At 52.0% G+C, this 22,408-nt stretch overlaps 8 protein-coding genes across 8 annotated transcripts; 5 read left to right on the forward strand and 3 right to left on the reverse strand.

Moving 5' to 3' along the window:
* Positions 1–29: 29 nt before the first annotated feature.
* On the forward strand, positions 30–2,915 carry BBBOND_0202230 (Prolyl endopeptidase-like; the record flags this gene model as incomplete). The annotated part of the gene is made up of 1 exon (XM_012911798.1): positions 30–2,915. One exon carries the CDS (start codon positions 30–32, stop codon positions 2,913–2,915), a length of 2,886 nt encoding a protein of 961 aa, XP_012767252.1.
* A 173-nt stretch (positions 2,916–3,088) lies between these two features.
* BBBOND_0202240 (helicase with zinc finger motif protein, putative) lies at positions 3,089–6,625 on the forward strand (the record flags this gene model as incomplete). The annotated part of the gene is made up of 3 exons (XM_012911799.1): positions 3,089–3,548; positions 3,587–4,833; positions 4,871–6,625. 3 exons carry the CDS (start codon positions 3,089–3,091, stop codon positions 6,623–6,625), a joined length of 3,462 nt encoding a protein of 1,153 aa, XP_012767253.1.
* A 1,363-nt stretch (positions 6,626–7,988) lies between these two features.
* Positions 7,989–8,975, reverse strand: BBBOND_0202250 (hypothetical protein; the record flags this gene model as incomplete). Its single annotated transcript, XM_012911800.1, has 1 exon — positions 7,989–8,975. The coding sequence occupies one exon, from the start codon at positions 8,973–8,975 to the stop codon at positions 7,989–7,991; it is 987 nt and encodes a 328-aa protein (XP_012767254.1).
* Positions 8,976–9,396: 421 nt separating this feature from the next.
* Positions 9,397–9,585, forward strand: BBBOND_0202260 (hypothetical protein; the record flags this gene model as incomplete). Its single annotated transcript, XM_012911801.1, has 1 exon — positions 9,397–9,585. One exon carries the CDS (start codon positions 9,397–9,399, stop codon positions 9,583–9,585), a length of 189 nt encoding a protein of 62 aa, XP_012767255.1.
* Positions 9,586–10,552: 967 nt separating this feature from the next.
* BBBOND_0202270 (EXPORTIN 7-RELATED / RAN BINDING domain containing PROTEIN) lies at positions 10,553–13,904 on the reverse strand (the record flags this gene model as incomplete). Its single annotated transcript, XM_012911802.1, has 2 exons — positions 10,553–13,306; positions 13,344–13,904. The coding sequence occupies 2 exons, from the start codon at positions 13,902–13,904 to the stop codon at positions 10,553–10,555; spliced, it is 3,315 nt and encodes a 1,104-aa protein (XP_012767256.1).
* A 1,003-nt stretch (positions 13,905–14,907) lies between these two features.
* Positions 14,908–16,485, reverse strand: BBBOND_0202280 (hypothetical protein, conserved; the record flags this gene model as incomplete). Its single annotated transcript, XM_012911803.1, has 1 exon — positions 14,908–16,485. One exon carries the CDS (start codon positions 16,483–16,485, stop codon positions 14,908–14,910), a length of 1,578 nt encoding a protein of 525 aa, XP_012767257.1.
* Positions 16,486–16,622: 137 nt separating this feature from the next.
* Positions 16,623–18,108, forward strand: BBBOND_0202290 (hypothetical protein, conserved; the record flags this gene model as incomplete). The annotated part of the gene is made up of 4 exons (XM_012911804.1): positions 16,623–16,736; positions 17,063–17,461; positions 17,503–17,766; positions 17,791–18,108. 4 exons carry the CDS (start codon positions 16,623–16,625, stop codon positions 18,106–18,108), a joined length of 1,095 nt encoding a protein of 364 aa, XP_012767258.1.
* Positions 18,109–18,600: 492 nt separating this feature from the next.
* Positions 18,601–21,525, forward strand: BBBOND_0202300 (hypothetical protein; the record flags this gene model as incomplete). Its single annotated transcript, XM_012911805.1, has 1 exon — positions 18,601–21,525. The coding sequence occupies one exon, from the start codon at positions 18,601–18,603 to the stop codon at positions 21,523–21,525; it is 2,925 nt and encodes a 974-aa protein (XP_012767259.1).
* Between the last annotated feature and the right edge of the window lie 883 nt (positions 21,526–22,408).

The following is a 22,408-nucleotide window of genomic DNA, read 5'->3' on the forward strand; positions in this document are numbered from 1 at the left end:
TCTGTTGGAGTTCATAAAATCGCCATAAAATGCGAAACCCATTTAGCCTGTACATCCGTGCATTCCACCATGAGCTGTGCCAAACCGCTTGCTGCAGGCGGCTGTTTTCCGGAACTAGCACTGGGTCGCAAGTGCGAACGGTCGTGTATAACACCACAATCGCAAGCTACGTGCGCCTGATGCGTCAGATGGACCCGCCCTTTACGCAGACAAAACAGGAATGGTGGACCTCGCAGATCGAGGAGGGGTTGATGCGTGGGCCACGACCCGCAGCGCGAAGGAAACGCGAAAAGGGAGATGCAGTCGCTACAGCCCTGGATAACTATGAGTGGGCTCTCGAAGAAAACCGTCGTGATTTTGAACGGGTTTCGGATGTGGTGCGAAGGGAAGCTGCTAAAATCACTGACGGGATGCAAGAAAAATTGGAATATGAAGTCATCGGAGATCACGCTTATTTCGTCGTAAACAGCAGCGCGTTCAATCACGAAGGTGGACGTGGGCAAGCCGGCGGTGTAGTGGAAGATGAGGACCGTGTATGCCTGGTGAGGGCGGGCCTGCCGAATCGCAGGGGGATGAATCGCAAAAGGCAGCCGAGGGGACAGCCATCAGAAGCCGATGAACCTTATATCATCGGCAGACAACAGGGCGTCCTGGACTTCGGGAACATCGTCGATGGGAGAGGCAACCTCGTAAGCAATATACGGAGCATGCGAGTAGGGCAAACGCGTCACCCGAACGCCGTACTGGCCCTAGTTCACGACGCGTCTAATCCTGATATGGGCAAGGAAGTGCACTTCGTTGCAATAAACTGCGTGAAGAAGAAAGGATACCACCCGAAAGGCGGTGCGAAAATACGGAATGTTCCCAAGGTGTTGCCTGACTATCTCACCGGAGTGGACGAACTGCACTTCCTTCCGCGAGGAGGGGCGAGAGACAGGCACTGTGCCCGTGTGTTCTATACGCTAGTTAACGAGCAAGAAAGGGCTTGGCAGCTGCGAGTAGCCTACGTATGCACAAGCAACGGTAAAATCACCAACGACAGGCCCGTGTACACCGAACGCGACCCGACAAAATACGTCGCGATCCACAAAACGAAGGATGGGCGGATGCTGATTGTGGCGGCGCTTTCGCATGGCCGGACGTTTGAAACCTTCTGCATAAAAGCCAACGCAACTCCCAAATTGTACCGCGTGCCGTTGGCCTCTGATACCAAGGCGTTTCTGGAGCACAGGCAAAATCACTTGTATGCTGTCCGCCACGTCACAGTCAATGACACTGGAGATATGGAATCACGAGCAAGTTTGAACTACCGGAAATTCGCATCTATGGACAATGTTAAAGCGCAGGGGATCGACTCATCACGGTACGACGGTGGATGCGTGCATGGAAAAAATCAGTGGCATACGCACGACACGTCATTGTTATGGGCGGTGTCAAAGATGGACGACAGAGCACTGATACCAAACTTCAAAAGAAGCAAAAGAGTGGAAGCTGTTGCTGCTCGTGCTTGTGGTGAGATTTACCGTGGTGGATCCGGCCGGTGGAAAACGGTTGCGACTTTTGACCACCGAGTCGTTGCCGACATAGACATGATGTATCGCGGACTGGTTATATACGCCATGGCACCCCCTTCTACGCCAACCATACTTGTGATGCCCTTTTGTGCATTGAAATCACGCGGCAAAGGAATCGATGGACGCGGTAATCGCAACGGGCTCTGTGAGGTCGACCTGCCCCTCAGGGTTGGGGCCATCGAACCCCAAGGAAACTCAAACTTCGGAGCAACCAAGGTGGCAATTGTTATCAATGCGCCTGGGACGCGTGATATCAAGTGCTATCTAGATCTAGATGTTGTCCGTGAAGCCAGCAGTAAAACGGATCCTCGGCGGGGCAATGGTGATAGCGAGACCAAGGCAGCATCACGGGTGACCGAAGCACGTAGCAGGAACCCAACGTTCCAGGGCGCGGAGCTCCGCAACAACGTTGTAAGATCTTCCCTGCAAACGCTGACGTGCGTTGGAGACGTGCCAAGCACACACCACCATGTCTGCCACGTAGCTACAAGAGATGGTACCTGCAGGGTGCCGGTCACCCTCATCAAGAAGGCTTCGAATACGCAAACGCGGTTCGCTGCAGCAGATTCGGTGCTATCTAGTTTTCAAAATACAGGGAATAAGTGCGTAGTGTATGTGTATGGCGCATACGGTCAGTGCCTTCAGGTCAACAATGACGTCGAGCACAACGTTCTGCTGGCTCTGGGATACACGCTGTGTTTCGCTCACGTGAGAGGAGGGGGGGAAATGGGTAACAGTTGGCACGTCGATGCTACCAAAAGCGAGAAACACCGCGGGATCACAGACCTCGCGGATGTGCTGGAATTCCTTCTGGCAAAAAGCATAGCCCAGCGCAATAAACTCGCCATTGCTACCACCTCTGCGGGCGGGGTCCTTGGCGGGTGCATATACAACATGCTCCCAGGTTTATGCAGCTGCGTACTGCTCAAGCTTCCCTTCCTAGACGTCCTGGATGCGATCGCGGACCCGTCCAAGCCGCTGACGCAGCTTGAGCTCGAGGAATTCGGCGGCATGGATGACATCAGCGTCGATGAAGTCTACTCATATAATCCGTGCAGCAACGCCAGAACCAAGGCCGGCGCGAAGCCGGCGTTGGTCATCCAGTGCAACGCGGAAGACGCAAGGGCGCCCTGGCGGCACAGCGCCGGCTTCGTCGCGCTCAACGGCCGACACTGCAGCAACATTTTCATGAAGATCACGCACGGATCCCATGTGGACGGCTCTAGCCAGGAGGAGCGGTTGCAGCTGATAGCCGAGAGGGTTCAAATCCTCGAGCAGCAGCTCGGAGAAGAAGGCCGACTTGCGTGCCGCGGAGCGGCTGAGATCAGCGACTATCTATAAATATTCTTTCAGTAGGATTATTAAAATGTGATCACATGCCTGTCTTGTATACGCATTGAATAGTTGGACGGACTATCTGCAGGCCGACGCGCCGGGCACACCGACTGGAACGGACTCGCCGAAACTCAAAGCGGAGACAGGTGAAGTCATCCAACACACCTACAATCGCAATCATGACGAGCCTCTACGATAACATTTCGGACTTCTGGACCTCGGATGAGGAGCAGAAGGACGAGCCGAGACCCAATGAGCTCAGCCTAGGAACAGTAAGACAGGATGCAAGCGCCTTCAAAAGGGAATATCATCCCCTGGACTTCTCTCAAGCGTTCACTAACCCGCTGGATTCCATGTCGTGGGTGCCGATAATGGATCAGGCGGAGCTGAAGGACTCCCCGTTCGACCTACTGGATAAAGATGACCACGACAGCTGCTTCGACATCGACGTTGACCTGCTGGAAAAGCAGCTGTTTGGTGACTCCATGGACTTCGCCGACAATGAGCCCGAGTTCAACCTGGCAGACATGGCGACCGAACTCGACGCCATGACACGCGGAGGCGTCGACCAACTGACTGAGCCTCATTTGGGGCAGACAGGAGCAAGCAACGTCGAGATAGCTGCAGAGCAACCACAAGGTTTGTATGCATTATTTGTATATTGCATTAATGTTGAGCCAACAAGTGGTTGGATTTGTCCAACGGGAACTCAACCGCTTTATTATATTACCTGATGCACCAACTTAAACGCCGTGCAGAGCCGTGGCCAGCCTCACAGCATAGGACATCTATAATCAAGATAAAGCCTGTTAATGAGTCTGAGGAGCCAGTAGAGGCGGCCATGGTAGTGCCGAAGCCGGATGACGAAAAGAGCTACATACGCACCAAGTGGTCAATCGTTGACGACTCCTCGCTACCGGAGACTGAAAACTATATAATCGAATACCCATTCGAGCTTGACGATTTCCAGAAACGTGCGATCCACCACCTCCACAGGATGAAGCATGTTTTCGTGGCGGCACATACGTCGTCGGGGAAGACAGTGGTAGCGGAGTACGCCGTGGCGCTCGCCATAAGCAGGGGGAAGAAGGCCGTGTACACTAGCCCCATCAAGGCCCTCAGCAACCAGAAGTATCGCGAATTCACGAAACGGTTCGGAAGTGAAGCAGTCGGTATCATCACGGGTGACGTCTCGTGCAATCCGAACGCAGCGTGCCTTATAGTCACGACCGAAATTTTGCGCAACCTCCTATATAGAGGAGATGCCATAATCGGGCAAATAGGAGTTGTCATTTTTGACGAGGTCCACTACATAAACGACGTCAACCGCGGTGTGGTGTGGGAAGAGGTGTTCATCATGCTACCCAAGTCGCTGCAGTTGGTCATGCTCAGCGCCACCGTGCCCAACTACACTGAGTTCGCAGATTGGATAGGAGCCATCATGGAACGCGAGGTCATCACCATAGTCACAAGCAAGCGTCCGGTGCCGCTCATGCACTTCTTATACATATACGGGCGCGTCTTCCTGCTGCTGGACAATAAGGGCTTCAACAAGGACGCGTATCACCAAATGTACAAGTACTCCACGCTAACAAAGAGCGGTAACGTAAAGCGCACCACCTTCAAGGGCCACGTGCAGAAACTCCAGCGGCTCATCAGGTTGCTCGAGACGGCGCACAAGCTACCAGTGGTGCTATTCTGCTTCAACAGGGCCAAGTGCGAGGCATATGCACGGGAAATGCCCAATCTCAACCTGAGTTACACCCAGGTACAGCGGTCCCGGATACACCTCTTCCTCAAGGAGTCGCTCAGCAGCATCAGCGAAAGCGACCGAAATCTGGCGCAGGTCAGAAGCATCATAAAGTTGCTCTACAGGGGGATCGGCGTGCATCATTCGGGCTTGTTGCCACTTATGAAAGAGATAGTAAGTTTTTGTGCACTGAGGAACTGATGGCCCGCAGGTGGAGATACTCTTTTCCAGAGGACTCATAAAAGTGCTCTTCGCAACGGAAACCTTCGCCATGGGGGTGAACATGCCTGCCCGGTCTGTGATTTTCACCTCCATACACAAGCACGATGGACAAAAGACGAGGCACCTCACTGCCTCCGAGTACACGCAAATGGCTGGGAGAGCAGGCAGGAGGGGCCTCGACTCGTTCGGAAGCGTTTACATATTCTGCCCGGATGACCCGCCGGACTTGCAGGACCTCACCAACATGATGTTCGAAAAGTCGACGAAGCTGGAAAGCAGGTTTAGAATCACCTATAACATGCTCCTGCAAGTCCACTCGAGAGAGCACATGAACATCACGGAAATGATGCTGAAGTCGTTCAAAGAGAATGACAAAATGAAGAATATTCCTATCTTCAAGCGTGATGGGGTGCGCAAACGACAGGAGCTGCTCACGCTGCCAAAGGTGGACTGTATATACGGCGAACCCAGCATCGAAGAGTACCACCGGCTAGATATGCTCTCTAGGCGTATCGCCAACAGCCTCCACGAAAATCTCTGGAACCACAGGGAGAACGCGCAGATATTCAAAGCAGGGCGGGTCCTAATGGTCCATTCGCTAGGGTTTTGCAACACAAGCTCCTACGCGTGCATTATCGCGTCCTCAAAGGGCAAGGCTCTCGAACTCAAGGTCCTGTTGCTGCTACCGGACTTGTACGACGAATCCAAAGCAACGGGGACCATACATACCACCATTAGTGCGTACAATCACGCGGAAATCAGGTTCGCGATTTGTGAGTCTATCGACGTACGCAATGTCTCTTTTGTATACAACAATGTAGTCAACGTGAAAAACACGAACGCCAGCTTCGGAGATACCAAGGAAATCGGAGTGGCGCTCATGGCGTCTGTAGCGTCAGAGCTGCACAAATTGGTAGACACCAAGAAACTGGAGCTCCTTGTGTTCAACAAGCAGCTCAAGCAGACGTCGCTGCAGTTCTACGGGGTTGTGCTCAAACAGCGCGACATATACCACGAGATGTCGAAAAACAAGTGCACCAACTGCCACCTGAAGGACAAGCACTATTCCGTGCAGGCGCGCGTGAAGGAGTGCCAGCGTGAAATCGAGGAAATCAGCGCCAACCTTAAAGAGGAGTCGCTGCACGCCTACGACGAGATGATCTCGAAGGTGGAGGTGCTCAAGCAACTCGAGTTCCTGGATGAGCACGGTAAGCCAACGGTCAAGGGGAGGATCGCCACATACCTCACCACGGGCGACGAAATCACGCTCACCGAAACCATCGTGCAGAACGTTCTCAGCGGCCTGGAGCCCGAGGAATGCGCAGCGATACTGTCCGCGTTCATCCACAACGACCGGGCGCCGGAGAAAGAGGTGCCAGCGCCGACCCAGGCAATACAACGTGCGAGGGACGCCGTACTGGACCTGCACAACAAGATTGACGTCGTGCAACGCGCACTCAATGTCAACGTGTCACGAGAGGAACACGCATCCCTGTGCAACTTTTCGCTCTCTTATGTCATATACCAGTGGGCCACGGGCACGCCCTTCAACGAGATCATGCAATTTACGGACCTGCAGGAGGGGCACATAGTCAGGGCTATCACCAGGCTGGACGAACTCTGCCGCAAGATCGGGCAGGTGGCACACATCAACGGAGATGAGGAACTGCAGAATAAAATCGAAAAGGTGTCAAATTCCATCAAACGCGGGATCGTCTTCATGCCGTCGCTGTATCTGTCGTGAGGAATACAGGCAGCCCGTTCGCCACCTTAACGTATCCCTACATACACTCTCTATGAAAGTGTGATGGAAGAAATCGTGTAAACTTGACTTTAATGGGTTGTTTCGGGGGCGATTGGCGTATGTATGCTGCGCCGTTGGTTGGTGTGGCTTCGTAGCGAACTAAGCTTGCACCCGTGCACGTCTGATAGACGTGTCTTCTTTTGTCGATTCCCATGTCTACTGGTAGCTGGTTTTAGATATGTATGTTGGATTGCGTTGCCTCAAACTGCATAGTTGCTACATCGCATGCACGTGACTCCCATTCCACCGAACGAAGCACCAACCCGGGTTCTCCTCATGGTGCAAATATCACCGTTTTAACAGAACGTCATTGCAAGCTCTACCAATGTTTTCGGTACAGAATTGGTGAGACGAAATTGCAGCCATACGATGCTGTCAAGCATTTCATGGTACTCGATAACAACCCGCGAAAACAAGACGCCATGAAAAGTTTTTAAGATGCGGACAAAACGCATTCTGAATGTGATGTGGTATCTACTGGTTCGTAAACAGTGCGCTACGCGAATCCTGATTGCCATGCCACATTGGGGTTGTCCTAAACACCGTGTCTACCAAATGGCGTAACGTGTGCATTAAATTGTTCAGCACCATTCCGGCCTGTAAATTGCAACTTACACAAATACCATTAGGAGGTAACCCCGTAAACGTAAAAGGCAATCGATGCTAAACACAGCCACAACCTAGTTGATTACTATCATTCTGTTATATCATCTTATAGTGTGCTATGTAAATATATTTAACAGAGCGGCTTTCGCGTTTACCACAGCAGCGTTCTACGCTGCTGTTGTTGGCTGTGGGTTCTACGTCGTTCTGGTGCCGACCGATAACGCTGCGATCCATCCAATATAAGATATGGGATTATTCACAGCCACTATTGTCTTTGGGTTTCATCTAACTTATCCCACATAATAGCATGTTGTACCGTGGCACTTGGTTGGAAACTGCTCTTGTGAGATCCTTCAATATATCTCCGTGGTTTCGTTTCCTGACGTTTCCACGATTTTATCCTGCTGGTGTTATGCCTGTCTTAGGCGGTCATTGTATCCCTAACACATCCGCATGGCCTATCAAACAGTTATACCGTAAGCCGAGACTACGGGGCCGCCGCACTAACCCCTGCCACTACAGCGCTGCATTGATACGTTAACTAGGTCGTGCGCACGTCGCTTCTTAGGTAGATCGGTTGGAGTGTTTACAACGATGGGTAGTGAATGACGGAGAGGAGTCAGTTATGCCAACCAATGATTAACAAACGTAGTCAAGGAATAACTCTTGCAGCAATAATAGTTGTGACGTATGTCCCTTAAATTGGGCTGGCAGCGTTCAGATTCGCCACTGTGGGCATACCAGGATAATAAATGTTGTCCGATCCGAGTGCGTTGTCTGTTTTGGCAGGCTTCTTAGCCAGCTTGGAATTCCAGGCGTTTACCAAACCCATATTAACGCCATTGTCACCTCCAGTTATCGGATAGGATACATATTTGCTACGGTAGTACTTCTCAGCCTCTGAAACTCCTGCACTGTCCAATCCATGGAAAGTCCAAAAATCTGAAAGTTCGCCAAGCGTACCCAAAACATTATACTCCACGCCCCTCAACGCATTGGCGACATCTGAAGGGCCCATGCTAGCGCGGCATTCCGGTCCTACGTAACGCAAAGCATTCAATAGGTTTTCCAAATCCGCCTTCGCTCTATCCGGTGTCAATCTAAAGGCATCAGCGTCAGTCGCATCCCACAGGGACGTTAGCCCCGCGTATAACATGGGCGCAATACCCACGAATACCGCTGCGCATTCTTGCGGGTTGTCCGAGCAGGATGCCTCCCACGTCGCTTTAGAGCTGTAAGCAGACTTGTACTGCCCAGGTACCTGTATACTTTTCAAGAACGTCTCACAACCATCCACCGATTTAGACAACTTCTCGGTGATGTTTTCACCGGTGATGCCGCCGTTCCTGTCGATTTTACTGCCACCGTTTTCAGGAACAGTTTTAACGAACTTTTTCGAGAAATCAGAATTTGGATCCTTGGGCTTATTGAATGTCCACAGCATCGGTCCTACGACACGTCTGTCTTTTAGCTCCTCTTGCTCCAAGAACCCTTTAGTAATAAGCGTAACATAATTGTAAATCGGCACCTTGCTAGATCCAGCCGGCTTGTCGACGAGAAAGTTGTAAACTGCGTCACTAATAGCTTTCAAATTGCTTGCTGCATCAGTTCCCTTCAGCGCCACCAACCAGTCAATACCCTCCCTGAAATCGCGAGGAGCGTCAGTCAACGAGTGGAATACCATTGTTTAAAGGTTTTCTAAGTAAGACGGCGTGTATGAAATTGTGTGTTATTCGTCTATTTGCGTGCCGGTTTACAAAACAGGCCGAACCTTCAAACAGCAACGCCTTAATGGTAGACCGACAAAAGCGGTGCCAACACCTGGTAAATGTGCGATAAATTGAACTATTAAGGGGTTTAAGATGTGCCAAATAGGCGGGAGATGAAGACTCAATTGCGGCCCGGCCATGCCATGGCAGACAGATCTATGCCGTTACTGTGGCATGCAGTACCCACAACGCATGTCGTAATGGTGTGCAACTTTAGATGATTAATTAGATATTCGAGACCTGTACAGGTTAGCTGCGTTTGCGCTGGTCAATCAACAATGGAAATTGTACGATGGATTGCGTATGGTATGACACAGCATAAGCCGCTCCGTGTCCATGACTCCCCACATCTACCAGCATATACGCCATGGGAGTGCGCACTTAGTTGCACGTACAAAGAGCAAATTAATGTATGAACCACTGTTCCATTTAGGATCCGAGTCAGATGTCGACATGGATTACCTCCAGATTCAGTGCATTGTAATCACGGGGTGGGGAGGTCAAACCGTTCACCATCCGCATTAATTGGCGGTTCCTACTGCTCTAACCAGGTTTAACGTCAAAGATGCCATGTCTATGCGCCTTGCGCTAGCTATGGGCATCATCACATTATCTACATGCTGTGACCTTCGCCCCTACTGTACTGGGTGTATGTTTTCAATGTTGTGGACTTATCCGGATCATGATCCATCGTAATACTTGTGGTTAATGTGACGTCGAGTCACTAGCTCTTCGCTCATATTCGAAAGTAGTGCACGTTGCTCATCCATCACCAGGTACTAATGACATTGTTCCATCTAACCCAGGACTTTGCAATGTAGTTGACTACTGAGCTATCTCAACCACTGCATATAGTCTCATCTGTTGGATTTATTTCTCATATCATCATTATGTTAATATGTGGGTGTGCATTCTGGCACTACGTCTCACGTTCCCACCCGAAAGGTCGGGCCTCTTGTTGAGCCAAGGGGTGTCGGGCGTATTTCCAAGTTGCCTGATATTTACCTTAGTCCTAACATATTGGCATGTTTCTGACACGTAATATCCCTTGGCGGATAGCCTCGTACTTCTACCTCGCCTAGCCCATCACGGTGCAGGCTGTGGGTGGGCCCGGTGTCTCCTAGAGCAGCATTTCGCAATCGCCCGTATGATCATATGTGCCTTTACAAAGCATGTATTGTGCTTCTCTGCGCCCATACAAGGAGTAGAGGAACGTATTTTCCGTTCCCATTTTCACCGATTGTCCGACGGCAGTCACTGTCGCCGCAGCAGCTCTTCCACTTTAACGCGCTAGCTAGACTGCACTCCGAGATTTCATGTACCGTTCGTTGTTGCGTGTGAATGGCATGGCCATGTACTTTCTTCGAAGGTGTGGAATAAGAAAGTCGTATCATACTGTGTTGCCTACAGCACAGTATGAAAATTGAGGCGAAGACATACTAACACGCACAAACATGTACATAAGGAATCTAAATTTATTAGTCAGCCCCAGTTAAACGAATGAAAGCCGTGCTTCCTGTGAAAATATGTATACGTTCTTCGTGAACGTGTCCTTGTTCTGGTGCGACAAGGTCGTGTCGAGCCCGTTCATCAGGGATTCGAAGCAGCGCTGAAGCTTGGCCTGTTTCTCTTCCGACATGTTGACCGATAAGCTCCGCGGCAGCTGCGTGAACTCGTTTTGGTTAAGCAGAATCAGGCCCAGGAGAGGCCTGCTCACGCTCCACGCGCTGTTCGAGTCGCCGCTCAGCAGCAGGTTGAAAATCAACACCATAGCGCGGTGCAAACACTCCAACTTCGACTCCAAAAACACTCGGGCAGGGTGGGGCGCGCCTCCGGTTAGCGTGCTGTTGCGTTCGTTGTACACGTGGGTCACGAAGTTGTCCAACGCGCTCGCGGCGGATAGCGATGTTGCGGACTCGTACGAGCAGAGCCCATCCATGCAAGCGTTGATAAGTTGAACCACATTCTCCAAACTCAATGACAGCATCTGTGGCATGAACAGTTTGGTGCTGATGTCCAAGAATGAGTACACCGGGTGCATGGCCTTCGAATACGCCTGCAGATCCTCAATGGGGATCACGAGACAGAGCTGGAAAGCAAGCTGGAGCACCTCGTCCAGAGTGGCATCGCCGTAGACCTCAAAGACGCCGAAGTTCACGTAGTCCCCACCCAGCGTGTGGTCGAGCACCTGAAGGCACGCGGCGGCACCCTTGTATATTTTCTTATACGCCTCGCGATCGTTGCCGGCCTGCCGTACTCCTCCAGCGGCCTGTGCCATCTGGAGCAGCTTCACACCGTAGCTCATGACGATGCCGGCTGACTCCTTGAACAGCAGAATGCCATTTGCGGACGTCTTGTCGAACGTTATGCGGTGCCCGCGGTTGTCCAAAAACTCAGCCAGACACTTCACGAGAGGGACCATCACGTCGCAGTCGGACCAGCACGCCTCCACGATGCGCTTCATTATGTGCAAACGCGATTTCCCAGGCTGCTTTGGAGCGTTCACAATCCAGTTGAAGAACATCTGATAGGCCTCCACGGAAATGCAGGACCTGCATACGCCCCTGAGGTCGCGCATCAAACCGATGATAGTAGAGCGGCACTCGGGCGATGATAGCACGCCTGCGTTGAGGTTCCACAGCTGGTCGATCACGAGCCTGTGGTGCTCCATGAACCCCTCAAACTTGGGCACCGAGTCACCCTGCTCCTCCTCGCTACCCAACTCGAGCAGCAACAGCTTGCATAGAATGCTGTAGTAGATGGTGCGATAGCGCCCATATTGCGGAACTTGCAGGAACATGAACCCCGGGTCAGCGTGGTTAACCAGCGCGAAGCGCAGCGTCTTGCACTGCAGTATCAGGCGCGCTGAAACCACGAGGTGGGGGGAACGGTCCGCATAGTGCACGATGTCAATGCCCGAAGACAGCTCACTGAAGAAGTTCAGAGTCTTCTTGATCACCCCCTCGTTGGACACACGGCGCTGCAGGTTGAAGAATACCTTGTCGACCAGCCTATTCAGCAGGTATTGCGCGCCGTCCGTGCCGGGGGGGCAACCAGGAACCTGCGCAAAGCGCTCGCGGCAGTCACCCGATATGCTGCCCTTTGTGTGCTCGCTGATGAAGAACTTTTTGAAGTACGTCAGGAAGTGCAGGAACGACATCTCGAGCTTAGTGCACTCGGTCAACTTGGAGTCGCTCGCATCCATGTTCAAAAAGACGTGACCAACCAGCTCGATGTTCATTGTCTGCAGGCATACCGCAGTTATGTTAGACTCGTCACCGGTAAGGCGAAGCGAACTCGAGCCGTTCAGCATCGCACCGGCCAGCATCACCAGCCACGCAACCTTCTCCTGTTTGATGGCCATGTAGTTGTGGGTCATTGGCATCTTTTCCAGCTCCTGGAACGATTCGATAATGCGCGAGCACACCGTGCGGTATTGGCAGCGGCAGAGACGACTGAACAGGTCTGACTGCTCCATCCGCAGTATGTCGTCGTCGAGCGGGTTGTCGAATTCGAGGTCGTCGCCGGCTGTGGCAACCACCTCTGCCATCGCCAAGCGGCTCTTGATGAACTCCAGAGTTATCTGCAGGATGTTCGTCTCGAGCACAGAGGGCGCCTTTCCGCGCATGTAGCCCAAAGGAACGACCATGTGTGCCCACACGCCCAACAAGTAGTGTTTGCTGTTGGGCATGTGCTGCCAGTTGGCCAGAGCTTCCATCGTGAAGTTGTGCAGCTGCTCCGTCCACATGGGGAAGACGGCGCTCTGCAGGAGCTGGCTCAGCTGGTTGGAGGCGTTGATCTTCCCGAGAAGACGGCACAGCTCATGGTAGCAGTCCTCGTTGGCGAGGCCCGTTTTGTTCCGAATTATGTCCATGGTGCCCATCATGAAACTGTTGATGTGGCACAGGTCCTCGGCCTCAGTGTTGAAGAACGACTTGCGCAACGCCGCGACCACCACCAGGCAGCGCAGGCACAGCACGGCGCACGACGGGCGCACGACGCTGTTCTTGGCGTAGAGCTCGAACAGGGTGCGAGGCACTTTGTCGCTGCGCAGAATGTCCCAGCTCTGTGGGATCATCACGGTGCTCTGCTCCTCAGACGTGTCGTCGGGCATGGTTGCCATGAAGTCGAAGCTCAGGCAGTTGTAGCACAGCTGCAGTATCTGCTGCAGCATACGGGTCTCCTCGAAGCTGTCCGCAACCACGGCAGTGCCGTTGTTGAACTGCTCGAGCGTCTGGACGGTGACCTGAACACAATGCACACGCAGCGAGGGCGCAACGTACCGAAAATATCTTGGGCAGCACCGTCTCCTTGAAGTTCAGCGCGCCCCTGCGCAGCTTTGCCACGAACTTGCCCATCTGCGGCTGCATTTCCTGCGTCAGGTCCGAGTAAATGCTCAGGCCGATGATCCAGTGCTGCGTGGAGGCAGACAGGAACTGGCCCACGTGCTGGACCACGGGGTGGTTGCTCACCTCCTCCAGCCATCCCAACTTAACGATGCGGCAGTACAGGTGGATGAACTGGCCCAGGACCTCGGGAGCGCACTTCAGCATCTCGGGGCCGCGGTTGTAGAGGTAGTTCAGCAAGAACTCACGCAGCTCTGTCTTGTGGGCATCCGAGACGTGCGACCAGTGATTCGTAATCACCGTTACCAGGCCGGACGCCGCAAAAAGCAGAGCCTGCAGATTGGCGCTCTGCGCCAGGATATCGCGTAGGAGAGGGATCTTCTGCACATCGCGAAGCAAGGGCATCAGCACCTCGTGAGCCTCGTTCTGCTGCAGAGGCTGGCCGCCGTAAAGCGCCTGGCAAAGCAGCTCAAGCTGCTCCAGGTCCTTCGGGTCCATCGCTCTCAACAAAACAAAGCGAACGAAACACCGCGGCCCCGCACTCAAAGTACATTCATAATCGTGGCAGCAGATAACACCTATAATATACCGAGGAGCAATTCAAACAATGCGTCTAAACAAAACGCAGCTCCATCTGCCCATAAAATGAGCCACCGGGAACTTAGAGGAGGCAGGAAGTCAGGCCCGCACTCGCAGCGAATACTGACTGGCACACGGATTCCGGTGCGACTAAAAACTATTACACACCGAACTGACAGTTTGTGACAACCTTTGACACCATGTTCCACAGCGGGACTCGAAAAGGCGTGAGAAGCGCCAACACCTACAGGGTACACAGCCGAGTCCACAAATCGGTCGTGGCGCTCGGAGCCGAGGCGTAGGTAGCAGCCAAGTGCCAGAACGTCTTACACCCTTCATATAAGCCGGGCGTATGCGAATTCGCGAGGGTGGTGGAATCCATACCCGGCAACGGTTGAAGAAGGCCTGTTGGTTCTGGAAAACACGCCATCCGTGGATTAAGCGACTATCTCGCCGGCGTTAATAGGTGTGTGTGTGCATTTACTGGTGGAAAACCGTGACGGTGTGATAGCTGCCACCTGGACGAATATCTGTGCTGCCGGCAGTTCGCAACCAGTGCGAGTGGCCACTGGGCCGCCGACAAACCCATCGCGTGCCATAACGGGCGGCCAGATAGCTATAGACAACTATTACGGCTACGAAGGGCTACAACTATTAAACCAATAAAACGCACTTCATTACCTTGCGTGCTGCCGCATGGGCAACACGGCAAGCGGTTCCAGTTGGCTGCTGTGGACGCATGCGTCACGTTGCAGCGCAGCGTCAATGCTGTTGTATGCTGGGCGCGTGTGGCCACAAGAACGTCTGCCAGTACGTAGGGGCGACTGGCGGCTTGTTGAGGACACCCGGGCGGGTGCACCGCTTCTGTAAACGTAGCACGTCCGCCCGAGCGCCCAATGCGATACCGGATCGACGGGGTCGACTACTTGCGGCTGTCCATGTAGCCGCACTGACAAATCTTGATGCCGCAGCGAGGGCACTTCTGCACACCCTGCAACATGCTCTCTTCCTTTGTCCCAGGCGCGGTGAAGTCCAAAATGAGGTCTGGCTGGGTCTTTTTGTACATGCGCATGAACTTGTCTGCCTTGTAGGGAATGCGCTGGACGCCACTGCCGGTGGCGGCGGCCGACACCTTGTCGGACTCGCCATCCATCGCGCGCAGCTTCTTGACGATGTCCTCGTCTTCGTAGCTCACCGGGGTGCGACCGTATGATACATAGTCTAAGTCGGGCTCCTCGCGGGCGCCTGGCTTCTTGTATTGGCGGGGCACCCGGCGGCGCTTAAGGGTGCCGTCCTCAGCCTCCTCAAGGTTGTCAGGTAGCTGGTCGATGGGATACGCCTCCGGCTGCACCGATACTGTGGTTCCAACTGACTCGGCACGCTTCTGGCGCATCGTAGCGCGCGCCCGGGACAGGTGCATGGCCTCGATCGCCTCCGAACTGCCACGGCACCACGTCCGGCCATCGTTACATGCGGTAAACAGCTGCGCCGAGTCGTACGCCCAGCACATGGGACCAGGAGCCGCCTTAAGACGGAATGTTTCGACCACATCCAATGTCACGGTGCACAGGACCCGCACGCACCCCTTGAAACCCTCTTTGATGTTGCGCGGGTTCACCGGCGTGACCTCGCCGACAGCCACGTGAGTTCCGCCCGGGCTCACAGCCATTCCGCCGCCGCAATCCCCTCCAGGCACCGCGCACTCCTTCACAGCGCTCTTGAACTTACGCACATCCCATAGTTTCACGACGTCGTTGTCTCGGCTGACCAGCGTCCCGTCGTCGATCGACGCCACGCAGCTCACCGCGGACGTATGCGCATCCATGCAGCACGACGCCGGATTTCCCGTCCGTTGGTCCCACGTTAGAATGCCGCCACGGTCAGTGCCGCCAATCACGATAAATGAGCTATTGAACTGCGAGTAGCACAGGGACCTGATCGGAGCACGTGGGCCGCGTGCTGCACGGGGCACGTAGGTCCGGCACGAGTTAATCGACATAGCCACGCCTTGACGCGGTGACTCCACGTCAAAGGTGCGAATAGTGCCGTCTATGGCGCCCGAGGTGAACTGGTTGGAGTGAAGGGGCTGCGGGCAAACGCAGGTGACCATGGCAGTGTGCCCGTGGGTCTTGCGCGCGTCCAGCAGATACATATCACCCTTGCTCGTGTTCACCAGGTGATCGCCGACGTCGCTGTAGAACGACACGACGTTGCCGCTCGCAGCGGCAACCACAGCGTCGTCGCTGCTCATGGCGACGGCGGTGATGCCCTGGTCGAGCTTCTGCGTCCAGAGCGGGCCGCAACCGCCGCTCATCCATTTGAAAAAGTCCAAACAGCGCAACTCGCCGTCGGAGGACCCGTACAAGAGCCGCGAACCTCCCAGGTTACACACCAGCGAAGACGCACGCAAACATGGAAGGCCAGCATCCTCGTCCAGCAGCACGTCTTCGCCGTCCTTCAACGCGTCCAAAGCGCTCACGGCACCGCCGGATGTCGACATGGCCAGCACGAAAGGGTTGTGAGGAACGGATGCGCGGAACGCACGCGAGGTTGCGGCATACGACCACTACAACGCAGTGACAAAACACACCAAATCCCCGCAAAGGCGGGTGGACATATGCGCAAATACAAAGCAAAATGTCGCACAACGTGGCGCCTAACCTCGTGGTTATGCGCCTCTCGCAGCCCAGCTACGAATGTGCAGCGTGGCAAATAATCGACGCTTCGGACGCGCTCGTGGCTTTGGAGACGGTAAGTTGCGGTTTACAGTCTTGTCGCACTGTGATTACGTGATGTGTTTGATAGACAGAGAGGCTTACGGCGGGAAATTCGCAGGTTGCGGCCGAGGCGACCTTCCGCCAAGGCGAACGTGCTACGGCCGGGGGACGTTTCTGGGAGAGTACACATGGTGTTTATAGCTGTTTGCAGCAGTGATAGTTGTGAGTAACTACGCGACGATTAAATTGGGAGCGTTGCGTAAATGTATGACGTGTATGCGTATTCAATGCCACTTCTGTGCTTCGAGACATCTTGAAGCGGCGCAATGCGTTGCCCATTGGGAATCATAAAACACGCAGGAGAGTCTAGATACGGTCAAGCAAACGGCGTATACGCCAACTCTGGTGCTACCGGAGTATGTAAACGAATGCTTTCTCGGTGAAACCTTGCACCTCTCGATACTGTTGTCAAACTCCAACAAAGCGGCGTGCAACAACGTCAAACTCAAGGTCGATGTCGTCACGGAAGACGCAGTTCAGGATCCGTTTGTAATGGAGCCGCTATCCGGAGTGACCCTCGAGCCACACAGGAAACCGTACCAGACAACAATCTCCTACCTGTGCAACAAGCAGTCACAACATAACATGACCTTCATTGTCACCTTCACTGTAGGAAAGAGAAACTACCAGGTGGTCAAACGGGCGATATGGAACGTAGTAAACCCGATAGACATCCATTTCAAGTCGGAAAAAGACTCGGTGAGTAAACTGCGCAAATAAACGTTCATGCCTAACTGCAGACCGGACGACCCCACCTGGAAGCCACGGTCACCAACATATGCAAACACACGCTCACCGTAAAGGACATAAAACTCGTCACACCGCAGGACTCTACATTCCAGGACCCAATATACGAGCAGCACAAGGATGTTAATGGTGTATGCGTGCTGCAGCCAAACGGCGCGTATAGCGTCATATTCAAAAATGTTAAAACGACGAGGCCTATGCAAATCAAGGTGTTCTGGCACTGCTATGAAAGGGGTGTCGGCGAAATTAATATGCCCGTAGGTGTTTTCAACTACGCGCAGCCTATCGCATATGAAACGATTCAGCACCCGGGAACGGTCTCGCTGAACGATGAGTTCACAATCAAGTTCAGAGTCACCAACATCACCAAAGAGAGCCTGCAGTGCAGACTCAAATTTAACCAAAAACAACTTATACCTTTGGTGGTGCAGGTGGAGGACTACCTAGATTTTGGGGGAATGGCTCCAATGGAGTCCAAAATAATAGAAGTGCCATTCATGAGTATGGAAAAAGGTTTGCACTCGATAAGGGGGCTGGAGTTCTGCGTCATGCCGGACCTTATCATTCCAGTCACTGACCTGCAGGTGCTGGCGGTGTAGATCGAAGCAAATTGCCAATCGATACGCATCAGGCATCGTGTGATACGAGCTCATTAATGTATCCAGCACTGCTCTCAGGGTGCTGTACACAGCATACAACTTTGTATGTTATAGATTCGGACTGTATTAATTGAACTGGCGTAACCTGCCAACCCCCAATTCCCTGAACCACCCGTATTCAAAAATAGAGCGCAACGCGCCAATTGCATATTTTAGGTCAATAAAAGCACGAGAGCTTTTAGGAATCCTAGAACGTCCGTGTTATCACATCAGCCAGCCTCGAATTTTCTAGTTGCGGTCGTGAATGAAAATTCCTTGCAACTAAAGCCCCAACTGAAAGGATGGGGTTCTAGGTGGCCTTTGTTTACCCGATATAGAAAATCACAAAATATTAATTCTATAATTTCATATATCCATAGCGTGCATATTTTGGTATCATGGGTTTCTATGTAAGTTAATCTTTATTGATTGTATGTCATGGAACGCATAAACATGGCCAGGGATACAATCCACGGGTCCCTGTGGATATTTTGCGCAATATGGCTCTATTTTATTAGAGGCATTTACGCAATTGACTGTGACTTCGGAGGCCCGCGCGCATTACTCAGCAACAAGGCGCTTGTCGCGTGCCACTATGACCTCAATATCGCCTATAACGTATCTGCGAGCTGCCCAAGCCGAGTCAACGACACCGAGTATGTATGGCATCCTCAACCACGAGGGGGGAGGACAATAGATCTCAACACGTATGTGGGTGAAAATGGCAAAATTAATTCAATCGCCATTTCGGAAGTAATGCCATCCGAAGCTCCTAGGCCGCTTATATGGCTGGAATCTATTCCATCGCAAAGTATTTTACATCTGGACTTGCCAAGCGATGAATTGTATGTCATAAAGAAACGCCGTTTGATATACATCTGCGCTCCGAAAAATTTAGTTCTCAGTGATGCTTTGCAAGGTCACCTGGATGGCCTTAGTGGCCCTCGAGTTGTGGAAATTCCTTGGACCTCCAACACTCCATTGACTGACGAAATTAAGCAATTCGGTGCAGGTTTGGGTGTGTTGTTCTTGTACCGGAACAGCGAACATTTGCCGTTTCAAGGCTGCGGCAGTCGCCCCTCGCCTCTATTCGCCCCGGATAATGAGGTGGATATAGATCCCGAGACTGGTACACGCTCATGCGTGGCTGATCCTATGTCAGAGTCACCTATTGGGTTCCTGTGCGAAGGTATCGTTGCACCTTATGATTGCATGATATCACTAGTGGATAAGCATGGCAAAGTTGTGAAGGCTCCCCGGCCACATTCGCACAGGACCTTCGGGAGACAGTCGCCTTGGGTGGTGTCGAAATACTTCTCTGGTTTCTCATTGCCACCCATAAATGGCAGATGCTATTGCATAGATAACAAAACGTATCGGGTGATCGCAAAGATTGATATCCGTCCAAAAACCGAATACGTCTGTGACATTGCCAGTATGTTAAAAAACAAACATGCAAAAAATATCAGTGGCCCCTGGTGCTCGGTGGTTCTACATCCGGGCAGCACGTTGACCATAAAGTTGCCCAAACAGATAGTCAAATCGGGTACTATCAACCGAAATTCCGAAGAAGTCTCTGACACGGATTACTCGACTGATGCACTCTCACAAGTGCCATCTGCCTATGAGTACGAAGCTAACATTCTGCCACACGACCTAAATACTATGAGAGAATTGAACAGCTATTATGACCTCGAGAGTTATGACGAAATATTGTCTCCACAAACCCTAATCGGCGATGCCCTAGAATTGGATGTGTCACAAATTGACCATGGAGAGGTAAAACTGAAGTACCATCCGGATATGCCACTTACATCCAAAGGGAACCAGAACTCATTCTTCTTTCATTATGTACTGAAATGTAGAGACGAAAAGGTTATGGAAAGAATACGAGCCATCGTGAAAATATCCTTGGCTCTTACTCACGAATACCATATCATTGGTTGCGACCGAGGACCACAGAGCATCTTCGACCCAAACATAAGCACGAAACATTGCTCGGTAAAATCCATGGGAAATGGTATAGGGGATGTTTACGAATGTAGGTCCCGTATTGAGAAGGGCTTCAAGCCGTCCGGCATTCACTGCAGGCCAGACGAGGAACTCTTGCCAGCTAATTCTGAGTCAAAAGTATACGATGTTAACAAGAATAAGATTGTTTCAATACCTGTATCTCTGGAAAGCAGTAATCCCCGAGGCATTCCAGGGTTTAAGGTGCTAAAATTCAAAAACCTAGATAGGCTGTCCACATACGCCTTTATCTGTGTCGACAAAAATGGATACGAAACGTCCAGACTTGTTTTAGAGCGCATGTATGAATCAATGTCTGCATACAACAGTCCTAATCAAAAACTGTACAACAGAATGATGCAATCCATGTTGTTTCCTCCTGTTAAAGTTAGTATGTTTATTGAAGGATTCGCATCAGGAATGTCTCTTAGAATACGGTATGCACACATGGATCGTCTTACACTATTTGAAGGCGAAACAATGACACTGTCTTGTGAAAATGGCTCGGATGGTTTCCGCGTACCTAACCTCCTTAAGGTTCACAACAGCCAACAGAGAACATTGAAGTGGTTACCGGAAAACCCTCATGAATATCACTATACTGGAAACCACACAATAGATGGCTTGGAACTTTCTCTTACGGGGCACAACGATTCAATAGTTACGACACCGGGTGGGTTTTCGGTTGCGCATCACTACGCCACAGCAAAAGAACATCTGTTAAAAATAACAACGCGTATGGACGCTGTAATCGTATCCAAAACGTCATCTCGCAAGTTGTATGTGCCCATGATGTTTGTATGCGGCAAGGTGCCCAAATCATCAGATTCGTCCACAATCACAGGCGAGGCACCCGCATTAGGTGCTTCCCCACCTTCAAGTCCTGTTGTTTTAGGATCATCCTCAGAGGACACTTGGCATGTCGTTGAAGTTGACATTATGGTCACAGATCCCTACATGCACGGCTGCGGCGTAACGTACGAGTCCACTCAGTTTTTCAAGCCCGAAACACCCAAGCTCTACGATGCTATTGGACAAAACGTCGGTTGTAAGATCGATTTTCAAGATTCCAATGAAGCGGCGTTCTACTGCCCAGCTCCATACGTCCTTGACCCACCCGGTTGCTTTAACAATGTCTTTGTTGACGGCATAGTCAAGAATGTGGAAGATCTTAGCGACGCGTTGGTCGCGTCGAGAACATCTCACTTTGTCACACTTAAGTTAGAAAGCAAACGCGTGGGACCGGGGGAAACGCTACGCAGGACCCCGCCGTTGGAGTGCCGATGTGTCACCATCAAGGGCATAGTGCTGTCTACTATCCAGATCGAGAACTACTACGCCAAAGAATTGGTAACTGTGGTGCAATAACTTGTTTGGCAACTAGCCACTTTAATTGTCATAGTTCATGTTGGTCGATCTTTTGGTCTGTCCCACTGGCCAGATGGCATTGTGGTAGGCTGTTGTACTTGCTGCTGATAACCCAGGGTTATAATGAGAAGGTGCCACGTGGTTGTAGTTGTTGTAGTTCGGAGGAAGTGCGTGTAATGTGCTTAATTTGAATTACGATTCATCATCTCTTTGTTGCTCACAATTTATTGACAAGATGAGTAAGGTGAGCTAACGAGACTCGTAGCACTGCTCACATTTCGAAACCTCGGCCATGCCATTCACACGCAACAACGAACGGTACATGAAGTTTAGGAGTGCAGTCTAGCTAGCGCGTTAAAGTGGAAGAGCTGCTGCGGCGGCAGTGACTGCCGTCGGACAATCGGTGAAAATGGGAGCGGGAAATACTTTCCTCTACTCCTTGTATGTGCGCAGAGAAGCACAATACATGCTTTGTAAAGACACATATGATCATACGGGCGATTGCGAAATGCTGCTCTAGGAGACACCGGGCCCACCCACAGCCTGCACCGTGATGGGCCAGGCGAGGGAGAAGTACGAGGCTATCCGCCAAGGGATATTACGCGTCAGATACATGCCAATATGTTAGGACTAAGGTAAATATCAGGCAACTTGGAAATACGCCCGACACCCCTTGGCTCAACAAGAGGCCCGACCTTTCGGGTTGGAACGTGAGGCATTGCACTGGGTTGACAAGTTTCATCTGAACAGCACGATTAAACGCATAACAAATCTCAGAGATGCTGTTATATGTGTCAATCGATGGCGTTCCGTAGCCAATTCAGCTGGTGGGTGCCGTCGGCCTGATGTCATTGTGCTAACAGGTGGGGGCATGTATCGTGGT

The sequence above is a fragment of the Babesia bigemina genome, assembly GCF_000981445.1.
Source record: "Babesia bigemina genome assembly Bbig001, chromosome : II".
Taxonomy (NCBI): Eukaryota; Apicomplexa; class Aconoidasida; order Piroplasmida; family Babesiidae; genus Babesia; species Babesia bigemina.